General features: G+C 57.8%; 2 protein-coding genes across 14 annotated transcripts in view; one reads left to right on the top strand and one right to left on the bottom strand.

The window, feature by feature from the left end:
• HDAC5 (histone deacetylase 5) overlaps positions 1-22,120 on the bottom strand; it is a 34,267-nt gene extending 12,147 nt beyond the window's left edge. For 2 of the 13 annotated variants that reach the window (XR_004972757.1, XR_004972760.1), the window contains exon 1: positions 9,407-13,092. Coding sequence is in view for 8 of the 13 variants with exons in the window: in XM_036339600.1 (XP_036195493.1) it covers positions 9,407-9,557 (151 nt within the window). In the remaining 5 variants the exon portion in view is untranslated. Of the gene's footprint in view, positions 1-9,406; positions 13,093-16,321; positions 16,536-21,963 lie in introns of those variants that run through there. The other 11 variants (XR_004972759.1, XR_004972758.1, XM_036339602.1 and 8 more) reach the window with 10 other exon arrangements.
• HROB (homologous recombination factor with OB-fold) overlaps positions 21,629-22,719 on the top strand; it is a 28,995-nt gene continuing 27,904 nt past the window's right edge. Inside the window, exons 1-3 of the mRNA XM_036339595.1 lie at positions 21,629-21,640; positions 21,985-22,128; positions 22,214-22,330. Coding sequence (XP_036195488.1) covers positions 21,629-21,640; positions 21,985-22,128; positions 22,214-22,330 — 273 coding nt within the window. The remainder of the gene's footprint in view (positions 21,641-21,984; positions 22,129-22,213; positions 22,331-22,719) is intronic.

Here is a 22,719-nt window from a genome sequence, read left to right as displayed (position 1 = left end):
ATAGAGTGAGCCAAACAGCAGCTGTGCCTAGGGGGAGGAGGGAATGAGAGAATGGGAGAATAGGAGGGCAGGCACAGAGAGGAGGTGGGAGGAGGAGACAGGAAAGGAAGGGGAATCAGACAGGAAGAAGGTAATAGCAAGGGGGGGGGGGGGGAAGGGCTGGAGCTGAGGCAGAAAGCTCAGAATTCCAGTCCCAGGGACAACCTGCTGGGAAGGGAAAAGGAGTCCAGGGCCTGCTGGGTCCCAAGACCTTGGGTCCAGGCCCCCATATGGACAATGGGCTGATGGGTCCAGGGAGTGGCAGAAGGTTCCAATGGGAAGGCTAAGTCTCAACCTCTTGATCCCTAGACACACACTGTCCTCCGGTCACTGAATGTCACTTCCCATCACTGCCCTGTGGTTGCCAGGGCCAACACCGCACCAGCAAGGAGCCCCAACCCAGCCCACACCCCACAGAGCCTCCTGACGCCAGCGAAGGGAAGGCCGGCTACCACTGCCTGGGAAGGAGGAAGTGAGAGAGGCAAGGCCAACCCATCTTATTTCTTTTTCATTTCTTTCTCCAAAGAAAGCCCTCACTTTCCTCACTCCAGCCCCGGGAGGCCACAGGGAGTGGATGCCAAGGGCCCACTCCTGCCCAGGCCTGGAGAAGAAAGGACCCCAATATCCATGCGGCTGCCAGTGTTTCCTGCCCTCGTGAACAGGCTTCTGCCCAGGTTCCCCCCAACCCCTCATCAGGAGTACGGGGGGCGGGGGGGTGGAGGTGGAGGGCTGAGCTAAGAGAGGCTCCCACACCCTGTGCAGTCAGTCTATGGGCCTCGATCTGAAAGAATGTCACCAAGGCAGGGGCTAGGCCGGTTGACGACCCTCATGCCAGAATATGGCCTCTGGGATCCACTGGGGGAGGGGAGGTGAAGCCTGAGCAGAATGTCTCTCTCAGTCCCCATCGTCCCTTCTCCCCCAAGCACTGCGAGGCACATTCCTCTGTGGTTTGCCCGCCAGCCACACTGACGACTCTGCGGTCAGGAGGCCAGAGCCACATCTGTAGGAGTGGCCAGATGTGGCCAAGAGGGTGGGGCTACACACACACACACACACACACACACACACACACACTCATTACTTTTCCTCCTAACCCATGTTCTGTCCCAGCACCAGGACATTTCTGGAGGTGGCCGGCACCATCCAGGGTGCAAAACAGGGTGGCAGCAGCCAACAGCCAGCCTCAGGTCTCCTCAGCTCTGGAAACACCCAGCGAGGCCCCAAGCTGCCCTGGCCAGTGTGGCTCAGTTGGTTGAGTGTCGTTTCATGCACCGAAAGGTCGCTGGTTCCATTCTTGGTTGGGCACATGCCTGGGTTACCAGCTCGATCCCCTGTGGGGGCCTGCAGGAGGCAATAGATCGATATTTCTCTTTCTCCTCCCATCCTCTCTCTCTAAAATCAGTAAAAACTTTTTTAAAATGAAACTTTAAAATAAAGGCCCAAGCTGGCTGGGGAGTTATGTTCCTAGGTAAGCCTGGCTAAGCCCGGGACACTCCAGCCAAAGGTGGACAAGCTTCAACCCGCTGCTCCCAGCAGTGTTGGGGCTGCAGGAGCCAATGCCAGCCGCCCGCCCAGAGAAGGGCAGGGGTCCAAGTTCTCCTGGCTCCTGGCAGTACTGGCTTCCCTTGCAGGAGCCCTGCAGAGAGGGCATGGGCTCAGGTGAGGGGAATCTCCCACTACGGCTCCCTCACAGCCACCATCACTGCTGCCATCAAAATGACAGGCCCTGGGCTGCAGTTAGAGCTGCAGCCCCATTGGTATGCAGGTGGTGGGGCAGCCAGCAGGCTCCGGCACATAGCATTGTTCCCACGCAAGCAGGAAGCACGGGCGACTGGAGACTATTAATCTGCAGGCCCTGTGGAGCCTGGACAGGATACAGCACCCCAGGGGTCTGCCAGGTAGTTACCTGGCTCCATCCAAGATGGAAGGGGCTGCAGCTGAGCAGCTGGAATCAGAGAAAGGGTAGGGGGGGTAGGCACTGAGCCCTTGCATGTAGTCTGCTGGGCACAAGACCTGGGGCCTAATTGGCCTTGCACCCCCTCAAGGATCTGTGCCCTCTGCCAGACTGGCATGAGCAGAATAGGTGCAGTGGCTGCCCTCAGAACCAAGTGCCTGGAAGAGAAATGGGTGTGTCATGAGAAGAGGCTCTTGATCGCCTCCTGGAGGACCAAGAAAGGTGCGCGGACCTCTGGGAAGGGAAGAGAGTGGGCTGAAGGACACTGTTCCTTAAGAGGACAATTGGGAATTTGCCAGCAAGGAGACCACTGAGAGGCCAAGTGTGGGGTCGCGTGGAAGGGCAAGGCCCTGGGTCCTCCCTTCACCCCACTACTTCCTTCTGACAGAGAGCTGTAGGGAACAGAAAATAAGCCAGACAGCCTGCACAGCGATCTCCTACAGCCGGGAGCACTGTCTACCCTGCGCCAGACTCTCCTTCCTGGGGACTCTGACCCCTTCTCCTGGGAATGGTGGCCTTGGGAGCAAGCAGCTAGCACCATCCTGTCCTCTGGCCTTCTGCGGGCTTGACCAACACTACCCCTGTGGAGAAACCCAGCCAGGTAGCTGGGTGGGCAGGGCTGGATACTTCTAGCCATCACAATGACCCCACATATACCAAGCTCGGGCTCAGAAGCAACCTCCCTGCCCAGCTCCTGGGCACAACTGGGCAATGGCGAGACCTTAGTGACACTTTCTTCCCATCTAGCTGGGCCTCCTGCCTCTCCATGAACCCCTTTAGTCCAGTGGGGGCTCCCACAGCAGATTCTTTGGGCAGCACAACCAGGGATAGCCTAGATCCTTGGGGGGAGATAAGGCAGGTACTTAGGGGCCATCTTTGGGACAACTGCCAGCACGGCCTTAGACTACAAAGAGAGTGTCCAGGCCACGCCTTCCTCCTGCTCAGAACACACCACCGGCCATGCTCCAGCTCCAAGCCCTCTCCTGGGGACGTCACCAACTCCAGAATCCCCGTGGCCCAAACACTGGCAGCAGGGACATGGTGCCTTTCGTTTCCCTGGAGAAGCCCTGGAGGCCGCAGGACAGCACAGTGTATGGACCTGCCCGGCAGACCTAAAAAGCTAAACCGTTGGCTCTAAAGAGACCCTCCCCCAGGAAGTACCAGCCACAGAAGTCGGGGGAAGAAGAGGCGACCACGTGAATGTAGACTCTGAGGGAGGTGTGCACTAAGCTGTTTGGAATGTCTACACGGGACCAAAATGAGACTTTGCTGAGAAGCCCTGGATCTGAGGGGCTACCCTACGGAGAGAGGAGAGAGGGTGAAAGGGGCTTTTGAGATCATCTGTTTCAATCCCTTTGTTACACAGATGAGGAAACCAAGACTCTTAGGCTCCTGTGCAGGAAATTCCACCAGCTAAGGAGCAGGAACTCAAAACCAAGTGTCCCGACTCCCAGCTCAGGCAGCCTGTGCAGCGTCTACACACCAGCCTATGCAGCCCGGCTCCAGTGCGGGCACCCCAGGTGCTCAGCACCCCCAGACCTAAATAACGGCCCCTCTGGAGAGCAACAGGCTGGCAGGCTACCCTGGAGGGCAGCACCTCTACCAGCACCAGTACCCTCAGGAGCAGGCTGGGGAGTCAGCAGCTTCCTGAAATGTTTAATGACCTCACTCTGTCCCTCTGGAGAAGGGGAAAAGGCTCTTGTCCCTTTGCCGGTCTTGAGGGATTTTGGAAGGAGGCAAAGAACAGCATTTCACACTCCTCCCCATGACGCCGATGACCCCTCCCCACTAAGGATGGTTTCCCATGATCTATTTCTGTGCCCTTACGTGATTAGTGAGGCCAATTTAGGCTCAACAGGTTCTACCACAATTCAGACAGCATTTCCCCATGTGCAAACTGGGAGGACTCTCACCTAGCAATTTTCACAACGCCTCATGTAACACGCAGCACATAATGGGTAGGAACAAGGGCTGGAGTAAGAAGACCAGGGTTCAAGTCAGGCTCTGCCACCTCCTAGGACAAGGGACGGAGCACCTCCCTGTGCTCCATGCAGGCATCTGTGAAATGGGAGTAAGAACAGCACCTACCGCCCAGAGCTGTCGGGCGCACGAGAGAGAACACAGGCAGAGCGGCTTGGCACAGGGCCTGGGAAAATCTCAGAGGTGCTAGTCAGGGCTGTTATGAATGACTCCTGACACTTCCTGGACCCCTTTGCCAATCTAGTCAAGCCTACGGACCACTTCTCAGAATGTTTCTAAAGTGAATGAAATCAAATACTTAGAATTACGTGGGGTCAGATTCGCAGACCACCTGAACTCCAAGGAAGTCAGGCTCAGACCTCTGAGGAGGAGGGAGGCTTTAGCTCTCTCATTTTAGACTATCCCAAGGCCACTGTGGACCTGTCCCAATCAAAGCCCTTCCTGCGGGCCACGCACAGCACACGCTGGAGTCACCAGCAGCTGGATCCCAGCGCTGCCGAAGGAATCTCTGGGAACAGACTCTTCCCACAGGTGGCTCTTCCAGGCTTTCCCTCCTGCCCCGCTACCTCCCAGAAAGGCCTCTCTGTCCTCTGTGGCGCGGCCCATAGCGGTGGAATCCCTTCTCTCCCTCAAGAGCATTATTTAGCGCAGATGGGCATGAGTTGTGAGCCCTGCTCTCAGGCCCCAGTTGCGAGCAGCCAGAAAGTCTTCCCTGGTCTCTAACCTTACTGCGCCCGCTGCAGGCGACACCTCCCTCCCCAGTACTATTCCACGTCTTCCTGGCCCCTCTTCCTGCAAGGCAGAAGCAACACGAACTGACTTCAGAAACTCTTAGAATGACAGTGCAGGAAGGGCCTGCAAATCGGCAACTAACTTCCCCAGGTGACAGAGGAGGACAGCAGGCCCAGAGATGTAAGAAATGTGTCCAACGACACCTGGAAAGGAGGGGCAGGGCCAGCCAGGGCTTCTGGCTCTCTACCTCCCACTAAAAAAACAGGAGAAATCTTGAGGGCTGCTCCTGAATTTAATGAGAGATGGAGTAAGGAGCCAAAGTCAGTAGTAAGGATCCAGGGGTCTTGGGGCCCCCAAAACACCAAAGAAGGGAGCCATAGGAGAAGGGAGCCAAGTGGATGGAACCCCCAGAAACCCTGAGGCAGACCGTGCCTCTACAGCCTTGGGGGTCCAGAGCCCAAGTGGAAGGCACAAAGTGTCTCTCACTGGTGAGAATGGAGGTCGGCTTTGATCTTGGGCTGCCATGTGAGGGAGAAGGAGACTCACTTCTCCCAGCCCAGCCATGTCCAGGAAACACTTGGGCACCGTGCTAGGGGCAATTAAAAGGCAGGATAACCATTCACAGTCTGCAGCTGTTGCGGAGAATGTTCACTCCACACCTGGGGTGGACAACAGGGGCCTCGGGACATAACCCAGCCCTGAACGTCCAACAGAGCGGCCTGCCCACCTGCCCACCTGGCCACCTGCCAAAATCCCCCACCCCAGCTGGGGTTTAGCCACCTGCTCCCCAGCGTCTCAAGACATCCTCCCTCTCCAGACTGCCAGGCTGCTAAGAGCTGGATTTGACTCTGACTGGGGTAACAACCTCCCTCCTTTTGCACTAGGCCCTTCTCTCAAGAATCCAAAAGCCCACTGAGGCCTTCCAGGGATGCTGGTGACACCCGCCGGAGGCTACTGGGCCCCATGACCACTGTCCACATGACCCCTCTCCACACAGCCTTTACTCCAAGCATGGCCTGCGTCTGCTCCCATCAGCATCACCAGAGATGTGCTACCACGCTGGTTCTGGGCTGCCCTAAAGAATCCGAACCTGGGAGAGGGAGGGGGTGGGGGCAAGCCTTGGGAACCTACATTGAAATATATTCCTTTGGTAATTCTGACACAACTGAAAGTTTGCAAACTACTTTCTCACAGTGTCCCGGGGCGGCTGCACTCATTTTTGCTGCCAACCTGACAGCTGTTACAGCTGTGTGTGTGGACACAGTTAATCGGATTTCCTATCTGGCAGCTGTGCAGCAGGGAAGGGACAGCTGAGGGTCTCAAAAACAAGAAGAGGGGCTGAGGTAGGAGGGAATGGGGGCAGGGAAGGCTGTCTGAAGGGACGGGGTATGCAACTCTGTTCCTGAGCTCCCTTCTCCTGTTGGGCTGAAATCCCTGCAGGAAGGGAAACAGCTGACCAAGTGGTCCCCAGTATTTTTAGAAAACAATCTCCTCTCTGAAACCTCACAAGTCCCCCCAAGGCCAGACTGGTCTCTATTGTCTAGGAGCACAACTTGGAGGTACAAAGGCAGGCCTACCACATACGGTTGTGCAGGTTATACATTGCACAAGGGCACCTGATTGAAGGGACAAGCTGGGGCTGAGATCCAGCCCACGGTCCAATTGCTAGGCCATGCACTCTGGCATGAAGATATCTATCTGAAAAAGGGCCACTTTTTAAATTTTGCACATAGGAGCTCTTCTTGTGTGCGCTGGCAGTGGCCCTCCCTAGAGACCTGAATCCGAATCCCAGCTGTCTCTGTGACCTTGGGCAAGTTCCTTAACCTCTCTGATCCTTCTCAATTATACAACCTGGCTATTAATACCTCCCTAGAAGAGGTAAGGTAAGGAAAGCACCTGATATCCCGTCACTTAGTACACTGTATTAATTCTCTTCCCACCAGTCTCACCCTTCCTACCCTCCCCACACCCTACACCTACACACCCACACACCCAGCCAAGCTTGGTATGGTCTGAAGAATGTGAATAAGAATATCCAGGGGAAACCCCAATGCCAATCCATGGCACTTCTCAAACTCCCAATATCCACAGCATCTTTTCCTGGCATCAGCAGGATGCACACCCTCCTGGCTGGGAAAGGAGACTCCTCTTCCGTGCCTGCTCAGAATATCCTGTCCAGTCCAGGCCAGAGGGGAATCCAGGGCTCACAGAAGGAGGCAGGGGATGCCCCGGCATTGCATTCTGGGGAATCCCACCCTGGAGTTCAAGTTCCCAGACTCCCCAAGCAGGGGCCAGGCCTAGATGAGGGGGTGCCCACTGTGTGCTGGGCTGTTGTGGGGGATCCCTCAAGGAAGACCTAAGATGGCACGAGACCTAAGCTGTGACCTGTCCCCCTCCTCAAGCAAGAGCAGCAGAGAGAACCCCACATCCCTCACGGGCTCCGTCTGCCAAGGTTCTGGCTCACCCACTGGGGCAACCATATCTGTCTATTTACCCAGAGGGCCAAGCCCCGGAATAGAGCCTAGGAATCCTGCCATCAGCCCTGGATGCCAGCGCCTCAAGCATCATTCATTCATCCATGTGCCAGGCACTGTGCTAAAGCTGGGAAACGGCTGTGAACAAGAGAGCCAGAGAGCAATGGATGCCCCTAAAATGGGGTTCCATACCTGCTGCTGGAGTAGGCAGAGACCACCCCGGAAAGCCCCACTCCCCAGCCCCTCAGCTGCAGAGGACTGGCAACACTCACTGCCCAGAAAGCATCCCCGGACACCTGCTCTTTCAGCCTCCTGCTCTTGCATCCTGTCAAGACACTGGGGGGAGGAAGGGAGACCAGGGTGCCTGGGCCCTCATGGCCATGTTTATCCAGGGTGGAATTTTTTTAACCCAAAGGTTAAAGTGTTTCTATTTGAAACATCTATTTACATTCCAGAGTAAAAAAAAACACCCAAGGCCTGCGAGCTCCCGGCCTATATCTGTCCCCAGCCGCGTCACAGACACGGCATCAGAGCTGCGCAGGGGAGAACATTCTTAGCCCTCCCCCCGAGCCGCCGAGGTGACTCACACCTCCCCCCTGCCAGCATGGACCACGCCACCGCCACCGCGCAGAAGGCTAGGCAGAGTGTGTGCCGTGGGGGGACGAAGGGGAGACAGGGACCTGGAGAGAGAGACTGGCGGGGGGGGTCTATGCAGGTACAGGCAGCCTTAGGGAAGAGATGTGGGTAGCGGGGGTCCAACCTGCAAGGATTCTGGGGTTTAGCTTGAAAGAAGGTGAGAGAACATGCTGAGGAGGACACCTCAGTCTGACCACCAGCTGCTGCCGGAAGGCAAGGGACAGTGGGAACAGGGCAGGAGGGGTGAACGGACAGGGCATCTGCCAAATGGGGTAGAGCTGCCCCCAAACAGATGCTCTGCAGTCAGTCCTTTACTTTCCAAGAGACCACCTTGCCTGCCGGAGGCTTTGGGATAGGGGTCAGCAGGTAGGGTCTTTAGCCAGAGCTATCGACTCAAGTAGACCAAGACTAGGCCAGCCCTCCATGGTTACACTCCCTCCCAGGGGACTGTGTAGGGACTTTGCAGGGCTGGTGCCCAGGGTTGTGCCCCTACCCTAGGAGACTACATGGGCATCCCTGCCCAGGCAGATGGCAAGCCTTATTCCAAGGGTTTTCCAAATTTTGCCCAAACAGTCACCCTCTGACACATCTCAATTCAGCTGCAACCTTATCCCTGGATGGTTTAAAGCCAAATCACACCAGCTCCCACCTTCCAATTCAAAGCCTGGGACCCACGCCCACGTACCCAGAGGCAAAGACTCCCCATACATACACACACGGACACCCACACCCAAGTGCCAAGCCACTGTCAGGAGGGGCCAAGCGGGCGTGGATCCAGCAGGCCCCTCCCTCGAGGAAGCATCTTGTGGTGCCGGCCTGGTGGGAAGGCTGTGCCAGAAAGGCTTTGATGCTGCCAACAGGTTCCTGGGAGGGAAGGAAGGAGTGGCCCAGCTTTAGGGCACCCCACCCCCAGCCAAGAGCCAAAAAAGTCCCTGCTGAGAAGGTGGCGGGGCTAGGGGGTCCCAAGCCTGTATGAAGGCATCTCTTTGGCCTCATGTGATGGGAACAAACCAAGGCCTGGGGGAAGGAGGAATATGGGGGAGCAAAGACCTAAGGCAGCAAAGGCCCCGATATCCCAGCTGCCAGCCTCTGCCTAACTCTACACAGCTGCACAAGCCTCCTCCTTAGGTGTCTGATTCCCAGGGGACTCCTGACGAGGGACTTGCAGAAATCACTGCAATGGACCCTCTGCTCCTCAGAACCCAGCCAGAGGAGCTAAGGCAGCCTTCATTTGTGTGCACACTCAGCTATGGCTTCTGCCCGGCCCAGACCTGGGGGGCGGGCAGCCTGGAGGCAGGTCACTGACCCACTTCCTCCCCTCTAACCATGGTGCCAACTAGGCCAGGATCCTCTAGCAACCCACAGCCCCAAGCAGGCAAGGCTGACCCTGCTGGAGGCCAAAGGGGCTTGAAGAGATGCAGCACAGTGCAGCCGAAGGGAGGGCAGGAAATCCCACCTCCCTAACTACCATATTCTCAACACAAAGCCCCTAAGCAAGACCCTATCTGGGCGAGGCTCAGAGCCAGATACTCAGCCCCAGAGACAAGGATGCCCTATGGCAGAGGACAGGTGGGATCACCGAGGCACTTACCTGCCACAGGGATGCCGTGTAGAGGGGTCCGAGGCAGGATTTCCAAGGATGGTTCCCGGCCTGACATCCCATCTGCTGAGAAACAGGATTCCGTCTCATAGATGGTTTGCAGCATCTCCACGAGCCCCTGAGCCTTGGGCACCAGCAGCATGCCAGAGAGGGGGCCGCCAGAGGCGGGAATCAGCCAAGGGGAAGGTGGTCGGGCAGGCCCTCACGGCTCAAGGGCTCCCTCAGGCCACTGCTGCTGGGACTCGCACTTGGGGAGGCGCCTCAGCCTCATCCGGCCTGGGCACTCCTGGCAGCAGGAGGAGCCAGGAGGCCCCAGAGCTCCAGGCCCAGCTCGCCCTAGAGGGGCATTGGACCACCGGCCTGTCCCCAGCTCTCAGGAGCTGGAGTATGGCAAAGCACTCAGGGGACAGGAAGGGGAGCTCAGCAGGCAGGCGGGCTCTGTGTTCCCTCCCAGCCCTGGGTGACAGCTCTGGGACCGGCTCCGTGCTCCTCCTTCCCGAATGAGCCGCCGGCAGCTGGCAGGAGACTGAAATAGCAGTTGGGGGAGGGCCCTGTCTATAAATAGGTGGAGCATGCTCAGGGAGCTGCAGGCTGGCTGCCAGGAGCCAGGGCCTGGCGGAGGCCCCATGGGGGGAGGCGCGTTCCACCCCAGGAGGAAGCGCCAGGCAGGGGGATGGGAACAGGGGAGGGCCTGCACTCAGGGCCAAGGCCACAGAGCCTGGTGGCCAGAGGCTAGGCTGGGGAAGGGCAGCACCGGAGGATCCATGCATCTGGGACAGCTCTGGTGCTGTTCTTGGCAGGCGAGGGGCTGGAGACCAAAACACAGTTCCATCCTCTATCTTCCCTCCTGCATCCAGAGCATGTTTAGAACAGGAGAGGTCTCCAAGAGGGCAGACAGGGCCACCTGGCCTAACCTTGCATCTTTCTTGGAGTTCTTCTAAGAGCCTGATAGAAGTTTGTTTAACTTCTGCTCTCCCTCAGAGCTGAGAGGTGCCTCTTCAGCCCCTCAACCAACATGGAGACCCCTGGGCAGCAGCTAAGTGGCAGCTTCCTTCAACATATTGGGGTATCACCTCTGGCGGCTGCTCTGCTTCCTTCTAGGGGGCAGGAGACTCTTCCTGGACAGGACTCATCCCCGCCCAGGGAAGGGGACCTGGGCGCACCTGCCCATTCCCAGAGCACAGGTAGTTTCTCCCCTGCAGTGTGCCAGGTGGAATGCTAACAGCAGCACATACATCACCTCATTTATTCTGCATGATGACCTCAGGAGATAGGTGCAGATGGGGAAACCAAGGCACTGAGAGCGGAAGTCACTCACCCTTGGTCATATAGCCGCTTAAATGGTAGGGCTAGACTGCTTAGCTCTAACTGCCACAGCCCACTGCCGCCTGCACAACAGAGCGAAGCTGTCCCAGGGTTTCTGTTAACAGGTACCCAGGGAGGAGCAGACTTGAGGCTGGAGGCCCTCTAAGAAGAATCAAGAGGCTGCCAGCATCCAGCCTTCCTCACCAGTCCCAGACCTGACAGGTCAGCTCCTGTTCTGGGGTGCTGCTGGGACCTCGGGCTGGTGCCCCGTGAGAACTGGCGATACCTACCTGCCCTGCCCATTGCTGGCCCATCCCTTCTCCTCAGACTGTGCCTCCCACTGGTACAGAGATCCCACTTGGCCCCCTGACCTCACTGGAGCCTTTTAATAGCCTGGTTATTCCTGGGTCTGTGTCCCCCTCCCCCTTCCTGATGTCACAGTTGCTATTTTGGAGCCCCCTCCTGGCCCCTTCTTGCCCCCGACTCCAGGCATGGAGCCAGGGACACCTGTCCTCTCCCTGGACTGGATGACCTCACCCTCTTGTCGGGAGTCCGGGGGGAGCTGGCCAACCAAGGACACAGTGGCTGTGGGTCCTGAAGCCCATCTTCCCACCAGCTTCTGCCAGCCAGGGACAGCAAAGGGGCCTCCTGCCTCAGGTGGGGTGCACACTGACAGGGCAGGTGGCAGAGGTGGGCATTCCCAGGCTATATAGACTGGCTGGCAAGATGTATATTTGGGGGGCAAGGGGGAACAGGACCTAAACAAATATCTGAAGCCTCAGCTTCTTAGCCAAGGCAGGCTCTAGAAAAATGGTGATAGAGCAGGACCCCCACAGGGGTCTGAAATTGGTAGATACCTCAAGGTAGGTCATGGGACCTTGTTTACCACCCCCAACCACAAACTCATCCTAGCCAACCAGGTTCTCTAAAAAAGAAGGGAAGGCCAAGGTCTCCTCAGTGGGGTGACAGGGCAGCAGACTCCAGGGAGCCCAGAAATAGCCCCTCCCAGCCCAGGACTCCACCCACCCACGCTGGGAGCAACCGGAAGGGCTGGCTGGCCCTGTCCTGGCTCTCTTGCCTGCCCCAGGCACGGGAGAGTAGGCAGGGGAGCCCTGTTCTGGAAGAGAGGAAGTCACCAGTTATGATGATTCAAAGCAGGGCCTCCAGAACCCGGAGCAGCCAGAAACCTAAGGAGAAAACCCTCTGCTTAAGGAAGACAGGAGCACCCAGGAGACTGGGCATCCAGAAGTGGCCAAAGCCAGGGGCTTAGGGCAATTCCCAGCACTGTTATGATTTACAGTAACAGCCAGAAGTGGGAAGGGAAGTGTCACACACAGCCAGACAATCCTCAGTGCAGTTCCAAGGGAATAAGAGGGGAGGACTGGGATGGAAGCAAGTGTCTTTTTTTACTTCCGAGATTCAAATGATGCCACAGTATCTTCCTAATGCCTAACCTTAATCCTTCCTGCTCTATAGCCCCTTTCCTTGTGGTTCATGTCTCTCCTGCATCCCCACTCACCCCATGTGTCACCCTACAAACCTTGCAGAGCACCCACAAAACATGGGGTATATGAGCCTCATCCGGAGCCAGCACCATCCCCTCAAAAGCACAGTGACCTTGTTCCGTCCCTCGGAGGCTTAGGGTCAGGCCTCCTAACCCCCTACATCTCGAGGAAGGGAACCCACTCCTGGCTCCTTGTGCTCCTCCAGGCTTCCTTGTCCTGGACCCCAAGACTGGGGTGGGGCCTGACCCAGAGGAAGAAAGCAAGGTTGGCTTTGTGTACAATACGAAAGCCAAGGGCTGGCCCAAGAGCACCCCGGATGGAGTGTGGGGTGCCAGCTTCCCTGGGGTCCTAGAGACATTAGGCCCACCTGCCCTCCAGTTTCCTCCTGCCCTTTGAGCCCAGTCATGCTGGAGCCCGCTGGCATCGCCTGGGAGCTGCCATATGCCAGGTCCCATGCTAGGTGCTGGCTGAACCCTCTCATTTGAAACCAAGCCCAGGAAAAACATAAACACCTACTTTGGCATCTTCACATCCCCTCAGGGTTGACCCTGCCTCCTCCCACCATCCCATCTGAGCCTTCCATCCCTTTGAAAGGATGGAGCAGGGAGGAGGAAGTGGAGCAGACCCGATCTCTAGTGAGCACAGAGGTGTGCTGGGGGCTCCTAAGTGGAGAAGTGACAACAGGAGTCCACTTCCCAGACCCCCAGCGAACACTGGCTCTGACCCACTTTCTCCTCCTCAGGGCTGGCTCCTTCCCCAGGGGCTGACAGGCAGAGCCTGAGCTGGAGACTGGGAGGCAGGACGCCGAGGTTCCTGGCTCCACCCCACGCCCATGCCCCAGTTTCTCTGGTCACCCAGAAAGGAGGGGGCAGCTGCCCGCCCTCCCTCCCTCCTGGGAAAGGGAAGGAGAGAAAGTGTGGAGTATGCTGGGAGGTGCTGGGCAGGCAGGTGTTGTCATGAAGCTTGTCTCCCTCCCACGCTGCGGATAAGGAGCCTGGCTGCCTTCTCCTGGGGCCTGTCACCATCTACACTGGCTCGCATGGTGCGCCTCACTCCTGCCCTCTCCTCTAGGCAACAGCAGAGAAGACAGGGCAGTGACCAGAGCAGGCCTACGTCCCAGGTCTCGGGTCAACCCCAGGCAGGGGGCAGATTCCGCCAGTCCTTCAATCCCACTGAGGGCAGCAAAAGTGACCAGTTCCAGAAAAATAAAGAAAGCCTAACTCCTCAAGCGCCCTTTTTCCTGATGAGAAGCCAGACACCCGGGAGTGGACTCCTCAGGGAAGCGGGCAGCCCCCTCAATGGGCTCTGCCTTTACCCAGGTGACATGCTGGCATTTGGCCCACCCTGGAGGCAAGCTGGTCAGCTCCCACTACCTACCCAGGGAGGGGAGTTAAGGCCCAGAAGTAAGCAGCCTTGAGTCTCTACCTGCCGCCCCTCACCCAGAACTCCCTCTCAGTGGCTTGTTTGCTAGGAGAGCAGAGATGAACCACCTTCTATTTTTCTCCTGTTTTCCCACAGGCTGAGCTCAGGGTCTCACATGTTGGGGGTAGTCAGCAAGGACTTATCAAATAGGAAAGCTCCTGCACTGAGAGAAGTTCAAGGGAACCCCAAAACAGTATTATTCTGTGTCCTAAGGAAAGAGGAACGAGTCTTTGGGGATTTGGGAGAGGGTGGGAGTGCTCAGGCCCTGGGGACTAACCACTGCCATCGTGCCCACCTCCCTCCCAGCCTTGTGGTCCCTTGCTCTTCCTGGGCCTCTCTGAAGGGCGTCCACAGGGGAAGGAGACACCACATGCTCCAGCTACAATGCCTGCTTTCATTTTACTTCTGTGAAGTCCAAAGGCACATGGTATCCAAGGCTCTGCCTGGCGCAGGGCACCTGCAGCCCCACCCAGATGCCACCCTGAGCTCTGGGATTAGCAGATGCCAGGCCCCTTGAAGAGGACGAGCTGTGTGGAGGTGGCTGTCCCCGGAGCAGCTCTAACCACAAGTGGGAGAGCCAGTCCTGGAGCCCCAGGAAAACCCAGCAGGAAGGGCCTCAGGGGGGTGCTCCCAAGGAATGACCCCAGTTCTGAGGCCTCTCCATAGTCCTCAAATGAGGTCCCCAGTCCCTACTCCCCTCCTTCTCTCCCTCCTTCCCAAACACGAGAAGACAGCATCTCCCCCTACTGGGGGGAGCTGGAAAGCCAGACAGAAGGCACAGCCGTTGTATAGGCCCCACTCAGGAGGCTCCTCCTGGCAGGGCTCAGCAGCTCCCAGGCTGCCAGCCTCCTGGGCTGGTGGAAGCCCCCAGCTACTACCACACTCCTGCCAACCCTGGCAGAATAGCTGCAAGGGGAACTGGGACCACCAGAATCTGAAAAGGCAACCCAGTGACCTCATCCATCCAAGGTTGATTATTTTACCCTTTTCTTAAGGGAAATGTCCTTCCCAAGCCATCAACAGATACCTCTGGGCAGCTCTGTTCCCTTGGCCACGGCTTAGACCCCAGGCCTGGTGTGACTAGAGATGGCTCCTGGACAGGTCAGCATAGTAGCCCAGATGGCACTCCTCCCAGGCACAACTGACCCTGCCAGGGGGCAGTGTCCAGCTGAGATGGGCAAGGGAGTGATGAGAACCCACCAGGCTCTCCTCTCCCTTCACCAGCCCAGTCTCAGGGGAGGAGGCAGGAAGTCAGAGCTCAACAGCCTACCCTCCAGCATGGGAGTCACACACACCTCTCCACGTCTAACAGCTGGCACGGCCCCTACAGGTGCAATGAAGGCAAGGGCAGAGGTGCGAGGATCTGAGAGGCAAGCACAACTCCCGAGGAGGGGGTCATCAGGCAGAGCTGCCTGGGTGGGTCTCAAGAGTGCAGCCTCCTCCAGCTGGCACTCCCCTCTGCCTGCAGCCTATGCCCTGGGCACGTGCTGGGAAGGGAAAGGAAGGAAAGGGGGCGCAGCCTTGACCAAAACAAATGGCACAAAGCCAAACATCCCCACCAGCCTCCAGTTTCCCTGAGTCTGCTGGGCCCCCAAGACCCTGCTCAGGGCATCTCCCACATATCGTCAGCACCGGGGCCCCACAACAGAAAGCACTAGTCCAGCAAAGTGACGAAGAAGAAGGAGAGGAGAGGGGCCTGGGCTCCTCCTTGGTGCTGCTTCTGTGTCTCCTGTAAATGGGTTTCATCTCTAGTTTCCCTAAAGAAGAAAAAACACCCCTCCACCTCTATAGACCAAGATGTGGGGCACAGGATAGGCTTGTTGAGCAAGAAGGGCTCTGAGCCTTTAAGACTGCACAGAAGACGGCCACGGAGAGAAGGCAGTCATTACTTTGACCACACTGACCCATGACCCTCCTGTGAAACTCCTGAGGGTCCAGCTCAGGCCACTTGGACACATCCGCATGGGCATACACCCAGACCCACCCACACAGAAAGCTGCCTGGGTCCCACCCAGAGACTATTTCTGGCAGCATGAGGCAGGCTCCTAGGAGCGGAGAGGAATAGGAAATCTCAGAGTCAAAGACCCCACATTAGGAATCTACCACGTCTAGGGCCCAAGAGGAAAAGGGGTGGTGGACCTGACTCAAAGGAGAGAGCCAAGAGTCTTCTAACCCACCCCAATACCACACACCCCAACACAGACCAAGGCCAAAGACCCCGCAAACCTCCCCTAAGAAGAAAGTATGGGTCACAGAGAACCATGCCACCAGGAAGAGAGCCACCACCACAAAAAGGAAGCCTGGCATTCAGCTATTGTAGGATCTTCTTCCAACAGCATCTCCAGGCCGCCCAGAGAGGCTCAGGGCTCCACACCCCCTCTCAGGCCTTGGTGAACAGGAGCTAAAACTAAAGACCCCCTTGTTGAGAGGGTAGGCATGGGGACAGAGCTGGACCCATGCCCTCCAAGGGCCAGTCCAGACTGTTGACCCATCGATTCTCAGGTGTAACCATGATCAATAACTTCAGGTTCACCTCTGTCCTTTTCTTGCAATGCTTCTCCACTCCTGACCTCCTTGTTCCCTTACAGCTCAAACTGGCCTAGACTCTCAACATGCACAGCCCATTGCAGCCAAAGCCACCCGGGGTGCCCTTCTCCAGCCTCCCAGCTCTTACCCGACTCGGTGGGAGAGTTCATGCCGGCTCTGGGCCTGCAGGAAGCTGGCGCTGGGGGCTGGGACGGGAGGGAATGGAGCTGCGGTGATGTCAAGAAAGACAGACGATAACAGACAGACGGACGGGACAGGAGCCCGGGGCCGCTGTGCCTCTAATGCCCATCCGAGGCCATCCTTCGGGGCGAGGAGGCAGTCAGGCACTCAAAACGGCATCCCTGGGGAGAGAGGGAGCAGGGTTAGAGGTCCCCAACTCAGGAATCTGGGAGTTGAAGACCTCAGAGCTTGTCAGTTTACACCTGGGGAAGAGAAGGAGGGACAACTGCCCAGGGGCACAGAGGAAATCGGCAGAACTGGACCCAAGCTTGGTTTCTTCTCTTTCTAACTGGTGAGGCTGCCAGCACTCAAGGGAGGGGAAATGGCTACAGTCGTCCCTCCCAAATAAACGCCTTTTCAAATGGCAGCGCCCACTGCCAGGTGGAGAGACCTTATAGACTCCCAAGGGCCCCCAAATGGGACTGGATGTGCACAAAGGAGACAGTGCAGGGAGGCTTTGAACTCTGTCCACAGCCGTGGGGAGACGCAGGGCTGACCCGGAGTCCCTGGTTACGGGAGAAACTGGCATCCCAGCCCCGGCAGCCTGAGTTGGGACTCTCGGGTGAGTGTCATCTCCTCCGACTCTCTAATCCCTGTGCCAACTCTCGAAATGTGAGGTGCTTCTATCTCGGTCTCCCCCACTTAACGACTGGTCAGGGAAAGAGGGAAACCCTCTTCTACACATAGCCCACGCTGTTTCCCGGAATTCGGAAAGGCAGAGGTGTTCACCCCACATCCAGCGCCCCCCAGACTTGGGTCCAGGGCCGAAGCCCAGGGCTCTGTGTGTGTTGTGCAGGCTGTGCCCTGTGCAGGGTCTGAAATCCAGCCTGTAGTCTCCCTGCCAGGCGATGGGTCACCCAGGCTGAGTCCAATCAGAATAAGAGACACATTTTTCCAGTTTGTACAAAGGCACCAAAAGGCCCAGCTGTAGGGTAATATAGTAATAGAGGATGTCCCAGTATTAAAAGACCATGAGTTTGACAACCTGTTCCCACTCCTCCCAGAGCCAGTCCTCAAGCCTCCGATACTACACACTCACCCACCCCTGAGCCCATCCCTAAACGGGCCATGTTCCACCCCAGACATGATCTCATTCATTTTCTTCCAAATGAAGGTAAGCCCTCTAAAACCCAGTGAAGTTGAGGTAGCAGGAAGCGATCAGAGGAGGCTGAGAGGTGCTGGGTGTTTAAGCTCTAACAATGCTCCCAGCCAGGAACAGGCAATCAGCCCTGCCTCTGGATAGCCCCTCCTCCTGGCAAGAAGAATTCTCAGTAAGCCTTGAATTCTCATCAAGGATTCCCAGGAGTAGGGTCCATATGGAGCAGAATAGCCTTGCAGTCAGCCATGGCGGGGACACAGAACACACACACGCACATGCACACATGCCCATGCACGCATGCACACACACTAGGAAGACTCCAAGTCTTCATAGGCCTACTTGCTGCTTGCTCTTACCCACAGGGTTTGGACTCTGTAGCTGGAGAAAGGTGCACGCAGATTGGGGAGGTGGGAGGAGGCAGAGTGAAGGGGCTGAATGGCTCTCAACAGGCACAGGTGTGGGGCAAGGACAAACGAGGCTGTGCAGGGCTGGGGCCAACCTCAGGAATGCAGCAGGTGGAGCTGCTGGTGCTGTGGCAGGGCCAGCGTGGGCAGGCAGCTCAGCCCGTGCCCAGCCTGTGCCCACCCGGGCTGGCGCCCAGTCCTGCTCACACCCTTTCCCGTGGGCTGCGGTACACAGCTTCAGAAATTCCCACGATTCCCAGCAGCCCAAGTGGCCCAGCCCATCTGCCTAATAAAAGACACCTCCACAGCGGGACGCTCAGAAGGGGCACAGCCTCAAAGGTACAAAAACTAAGTCAGTATCAGTCCTGAGCCCCCATCATCCTCACCCCCTGGGGAGAAAATGAGGGGTTCCTAGAACACCCAAGAGCTCAGGATTCCTCCCCACCCTGCAGGATGCAGCAGACCCCTGGACCCTGTCCACCTGCAGAGTGGCTGCCAATACCCCCATGAAGCCTTCCCACCAGCCCAGGAGGCCTCCTTCCACGGGAAACAAAGCCGCATTCACTGCCTAATCAGGACAAGTGCAGATTCTTGTCTGGGGTGGGGCATGAAGTGGAAAAAGGGCAGCGTGATGGTTAAAACCTGAGCTATTTGGTCCCTCCTCGGCCAGAGAAAAATCAGGGCTAAGTATTGTTATATGAGGGTCTCCGTGGGCAGTTGGGGACCAAGAGCTGTGTGGCTCCCGAATGGCAAATCAGTGAGCAGCCCAGCTTCCTTGACACAAGTAAGCAGACCCCAGGGCCCTGTCCCCGCCCCATCCACTCTCTCAGTCAGACCCCTGTCCCTCCCCAGGATCCAAACCCACCTCCAACGTCCAGCCAGAATGGCAGGGCAAGGAATGAGGAAACCGCTCACCTGTCAAGCTCATGGCTAAGCCAGGGCAGTTAAGGCAAAACTCCCCCCTACCCCACTCATGAGCAATAAAAACTCTGGCAGAGGGTGGGGAGAGAGGGCCAGACAAGTGAGGGAGACACCGAGTCATGTAATGCCCCAAAGGCCACAAGTTTATAGTGCTGCCCTGCAGGGATCTCGTCCCTCAAACAACTCCCTCAGAATTCCTGGGGAGTCAGGTGTCCACTTGAGGGCCTCTCTGGAACCAGCACCACCTGGCAGCCTTCAAACACACCAGCTCTGGCCCTGCTACAGGCAGGCCCAAGCTCTGAGCACTGTGGCCAGGGTCCCTCCCCAGGTCACAGGCGGCCAGGTGAGCTGTCTGAACCAAATCCTGTGAACCTGAAATTGCCCACAACCTGATACCTGCCTCCAAAGACTTCATCAGAAAGCTACACGCCCAGACATCCCGTCCGAAGGTGCAAAGGACCTCTCCTGACTTGGACATGGGAGACCATTTCTCCCAGCCTCCCAGAGCTTCCACAGCCTTGTACCTTCCCCAAACTGGGCCACCAGAAGCCTGGGATTCTCCGAGCCATGAGGGGTAGCTGACTTGGATGTCCAGGCCCCAAACTAAGAGGTGGGGGGAGGGGGAGGAACAACAGGGGAGGAAAAAAGGCACCAGGCTGACAAATTCATTTTTGCAATCAGCCCATTTCTGTTTGTCTGCTCAGACGCAGCTCCAGGCATCTGCACAAACCAGATGGAGGAGGCTGCTATTTCTAGAAAAAAAAAGGGGGGGTGGGGGTTGAGATGGGAGGGAGGGAGGGAGGGAGGGAGGAGGCAGAGGCAGAGGGCAGAAGACCTGGTCTGTTTGCCCTAAAACCTCAGGCAGAATGATACCCCCTCCCAGCACTACCAGACAGGGTCCCCATTCAAGATAGGGCTGAGGCCAGGGCTGGGGTGAGGTGGGGTAGGGGAGAAGAAAGGCAGAGAAAGTTTAATTAGCCCAAGTCGGCTATAGGCTACAATAGGCCCCCTCACAGGCTGCATCAGGTTTTCATTCATGAGCAAGCGACAGTGCTCCAAAAATGCCAAGAACCGCCCCCCCTTGCAGTCTCTCCCCCACCCCCCCACCAACAGGAGTGCGTCCTCTAGCAGGCAGGCTGAGCCTGATGCCGTGTTCCAGACATCCCTCCTCAAAGGGATGTGAGTAGGAAGAATTAATTATTAAAGAGCAGCTGGTACTTCGGCACCGACTGTACTCCCCCCCCCCAAGCTCCTATAGCTGGCCCCCCTCCCCCCTTAAGCAGAAACATAAACTATACCCCCTCCCCCCAATCCTGGGCCCCATTTATAAACACACAGCTAAGATGCCACCCCTAGGGAAGGGAAAGCAAACCTTTGTCTCCGCAGCTACTTGGAGGGGGTGGGGCATGTGATACTGCTGCCCCCCCCCCCCACTCCCTCCAAATTACGGGAGCCAGCCACAGAGGAGGAAATGCTGGGGAGGAAGGAAAGGCTGGCACAGAGCTGACGTCCTCCATCCTTGCCCCCAAGTCACTTGCACCTGGTATCTGTCTCTGGCTCCTGGTGAGCATACGGAGTGGAGAGACTGGGGGCCCATTCCTCTAACTCAGAGAGACCCCTGTCGGCCTTGCCAAGACATGGCCCAGATCCAAGTCCAAGGGACGACAGAGCAAAGAGAGGATTCCAGAGAAGGGGCAGGAGGCAAACCAAGATCTCCCCAAGCTCTGTGTCTGGAGAGGTGGGAGGGAAGACTGGAATGACGAAGGAGGCAGCCCCCAACATGGCTCACCCACCATCCCTAGCCCAGCATCTCAAAGCTAGTAGACTCAAAGGTCCCGGTACCTGGAACACAGATTGAGGACCCTCTCGGGCTATATCCTGTGAACCTGAAAAGGCCCAGGGCAAGACCCAGACCTGAGCTCAAGTCCTGCAAGTCAGTCTGGTCAGGAGAGGTCTCGCTGGCCAAGACTCCTGGATCTCCCATCCCCTGCCTCCTTTTGTTCCTATGATCTGGCTCCCTTCTCCCCTCCCAGTTGGACCCTGAACCCAATCACCACCCCCAATAGCCAAAGCTAATTCCAAGCTCCAGAAGAACAGTGGTCACTGCCACAGTCTCTTGAGCATCCCCCAAAAGCAACTGCAGCTGCTACTCATCACCTCATCTCAGGCGGCCAACAGTGGGGGTATCAGGTGGTCACCTCCTCCCCCAAGTGGGGCACCCCCATCTTCCCTTCTTCTCCCCCACCAACCAGACTCCCAGATGAATTACTTATCACCCAACCAGTCTCATCTTCCCCAGGGACCCAGAGAAGGGTGAGGTAGGGAAGCAGCCTCCCCCAAGTTAAAAGACACAGGCAACATCACCGCCTCCATGAGATACAGGCCCAGGATGAAAAATGAGGGGCATCCACCCCAGGCCAGAAGCGGGGAGCTCGCATCTCCTAGCTCTCTCTCTCTCTCTCTCTCTCTCTCTCTCTCTCTCTCTCTCTCTCTCTCTCTCTCTCTCTCTGGCTTCAGGGTGTCAGACGGGAGAAGAGGGTGGGAACAAACGCAGTAAGGCCTCACGGGGGAGTGGATGAGAATAATGGGAGAGAGGAGAACTAAGGTGGGCCCGTCAGCCCCCTCCTCTTGCACGAACTCAAGGACACAAAATGAAGACTGCGTTCTTAGGTCTGGGGAGAAGCGCTGTGAGGTGGGCAGCGCTCCTCAGAGTACCCAGAAAGGGGTGTCCAGCGAAGAGGGGTCTGCATAGAATCTGGGTGCAGCACTCAAAATCGCTCTGCAACCCAACATGCGCCACTCGGTAGGGGGCAAATCAGACCGATCCGGCCGTGTTCAGGCCGTTTGGGACTGCGGGTCGCGGGAAGGTGGGCCCTTCCCTTACCTGCATGGGAGGGGCGGGGAGGGGCGCGCGCTGCAACCCCGAGGCCCAGCTCCCGGGCTGGCGATGCTCCCGGGGGACGCCGGCCAGCGCCAGGAGCCGGGAGGAAGGAAGGGGGCGCGGGGCGCGGAGCGCGGGGCGCGCGCGCGGGGGGCGCCCGCGGACAGCGACGGCAGGAGGAGGTGCGCCGCCTCGCGTCCCGGGGGCCCGGGGGAGGTGGGACCCGGGTGGTGCGGTGCGCTCACCCCCTGTGGATCGAGCTCCAGCTTCGCGGACGGCGGCGACAGCAGCAGTGGCGGCGGCAGCGGCGGCAGCGCCTCCCCGACGGCTCCTCCATCTTTGCGGCGGCTCCTCCGGCTCCGATCGCCGCCGCCACCAACAACAACATTCGGAGACGTCACTCCCGTCACGTGACCCGACCCAGAGCTAAAAATAGGCATCGCCCCCCCCCCCTCCCGCCGCTTCATCCACCTCCAACCCCTCCCCTCCCTCTAGGCCCTCCCTGCAGGGCGGGGCCAGCGGCGCCACTGGAACAGCTCCTTAAAGGGCTGGTACCCGGCGCAGAGCGGGGCTGGGAAGGGGGTGAAGGCCAGGGATCGAGCCCCGCGAATGGTGCTGGGAGGGGCGCTGCGGGCGGCCGGGTCTGGCTGCTGGGGCTCAGCCTTGGGGACGCCTGATTTTCCTCCCCGCGCTTCCTCGACTTCCTTTTCGAACCGTGGATGGTGCAATCGTCGCCTGCTTAGCTTCTTCCTAACACGCCCTACTGCGGTGGGGGAGGGGAACTGGGGGCGGATTACTAGGGGCTAGGAGGGTCCTCGGAGGCCCCAGCCAAGGTGCCAGGCTCGGGGTGGGTGGTTGGGACGGATCTTGAGCTCTGACCTCACACACTACATCCGTGTCGGGGGGGTGGGGAAAAAAAAAAAAAAAAAAGATTGGGGGGGGGGGGGGGGGGGGGGGGGGGGGGGGTATGGTTGTAACAGTCCAAGGCCTTCCAAAGGGAG

This window comes from Myotis myotis, unplaced genomic scaffold (genome assembly GCF_014108235.1).
Source record: "Myotis myotis isolate mMyoMyo1 unplaced genomic scaffold, mMyoMyo1.p scaffold_m19_p_17, whole genome shotgun sequence".
NCBI classification, from domain to species: domain Eukaryota; kingdom Metazoa; phylum Chordata; class Mammalia; order Chiroptera; family Vespertilionidae; genus Myotis; species Myotis myotis.
The sequence above is the reverse complement of the archived record's forward strand: the minus strand, read 5'-3'. Positions and strand labels throughout refer to the sequence as shown.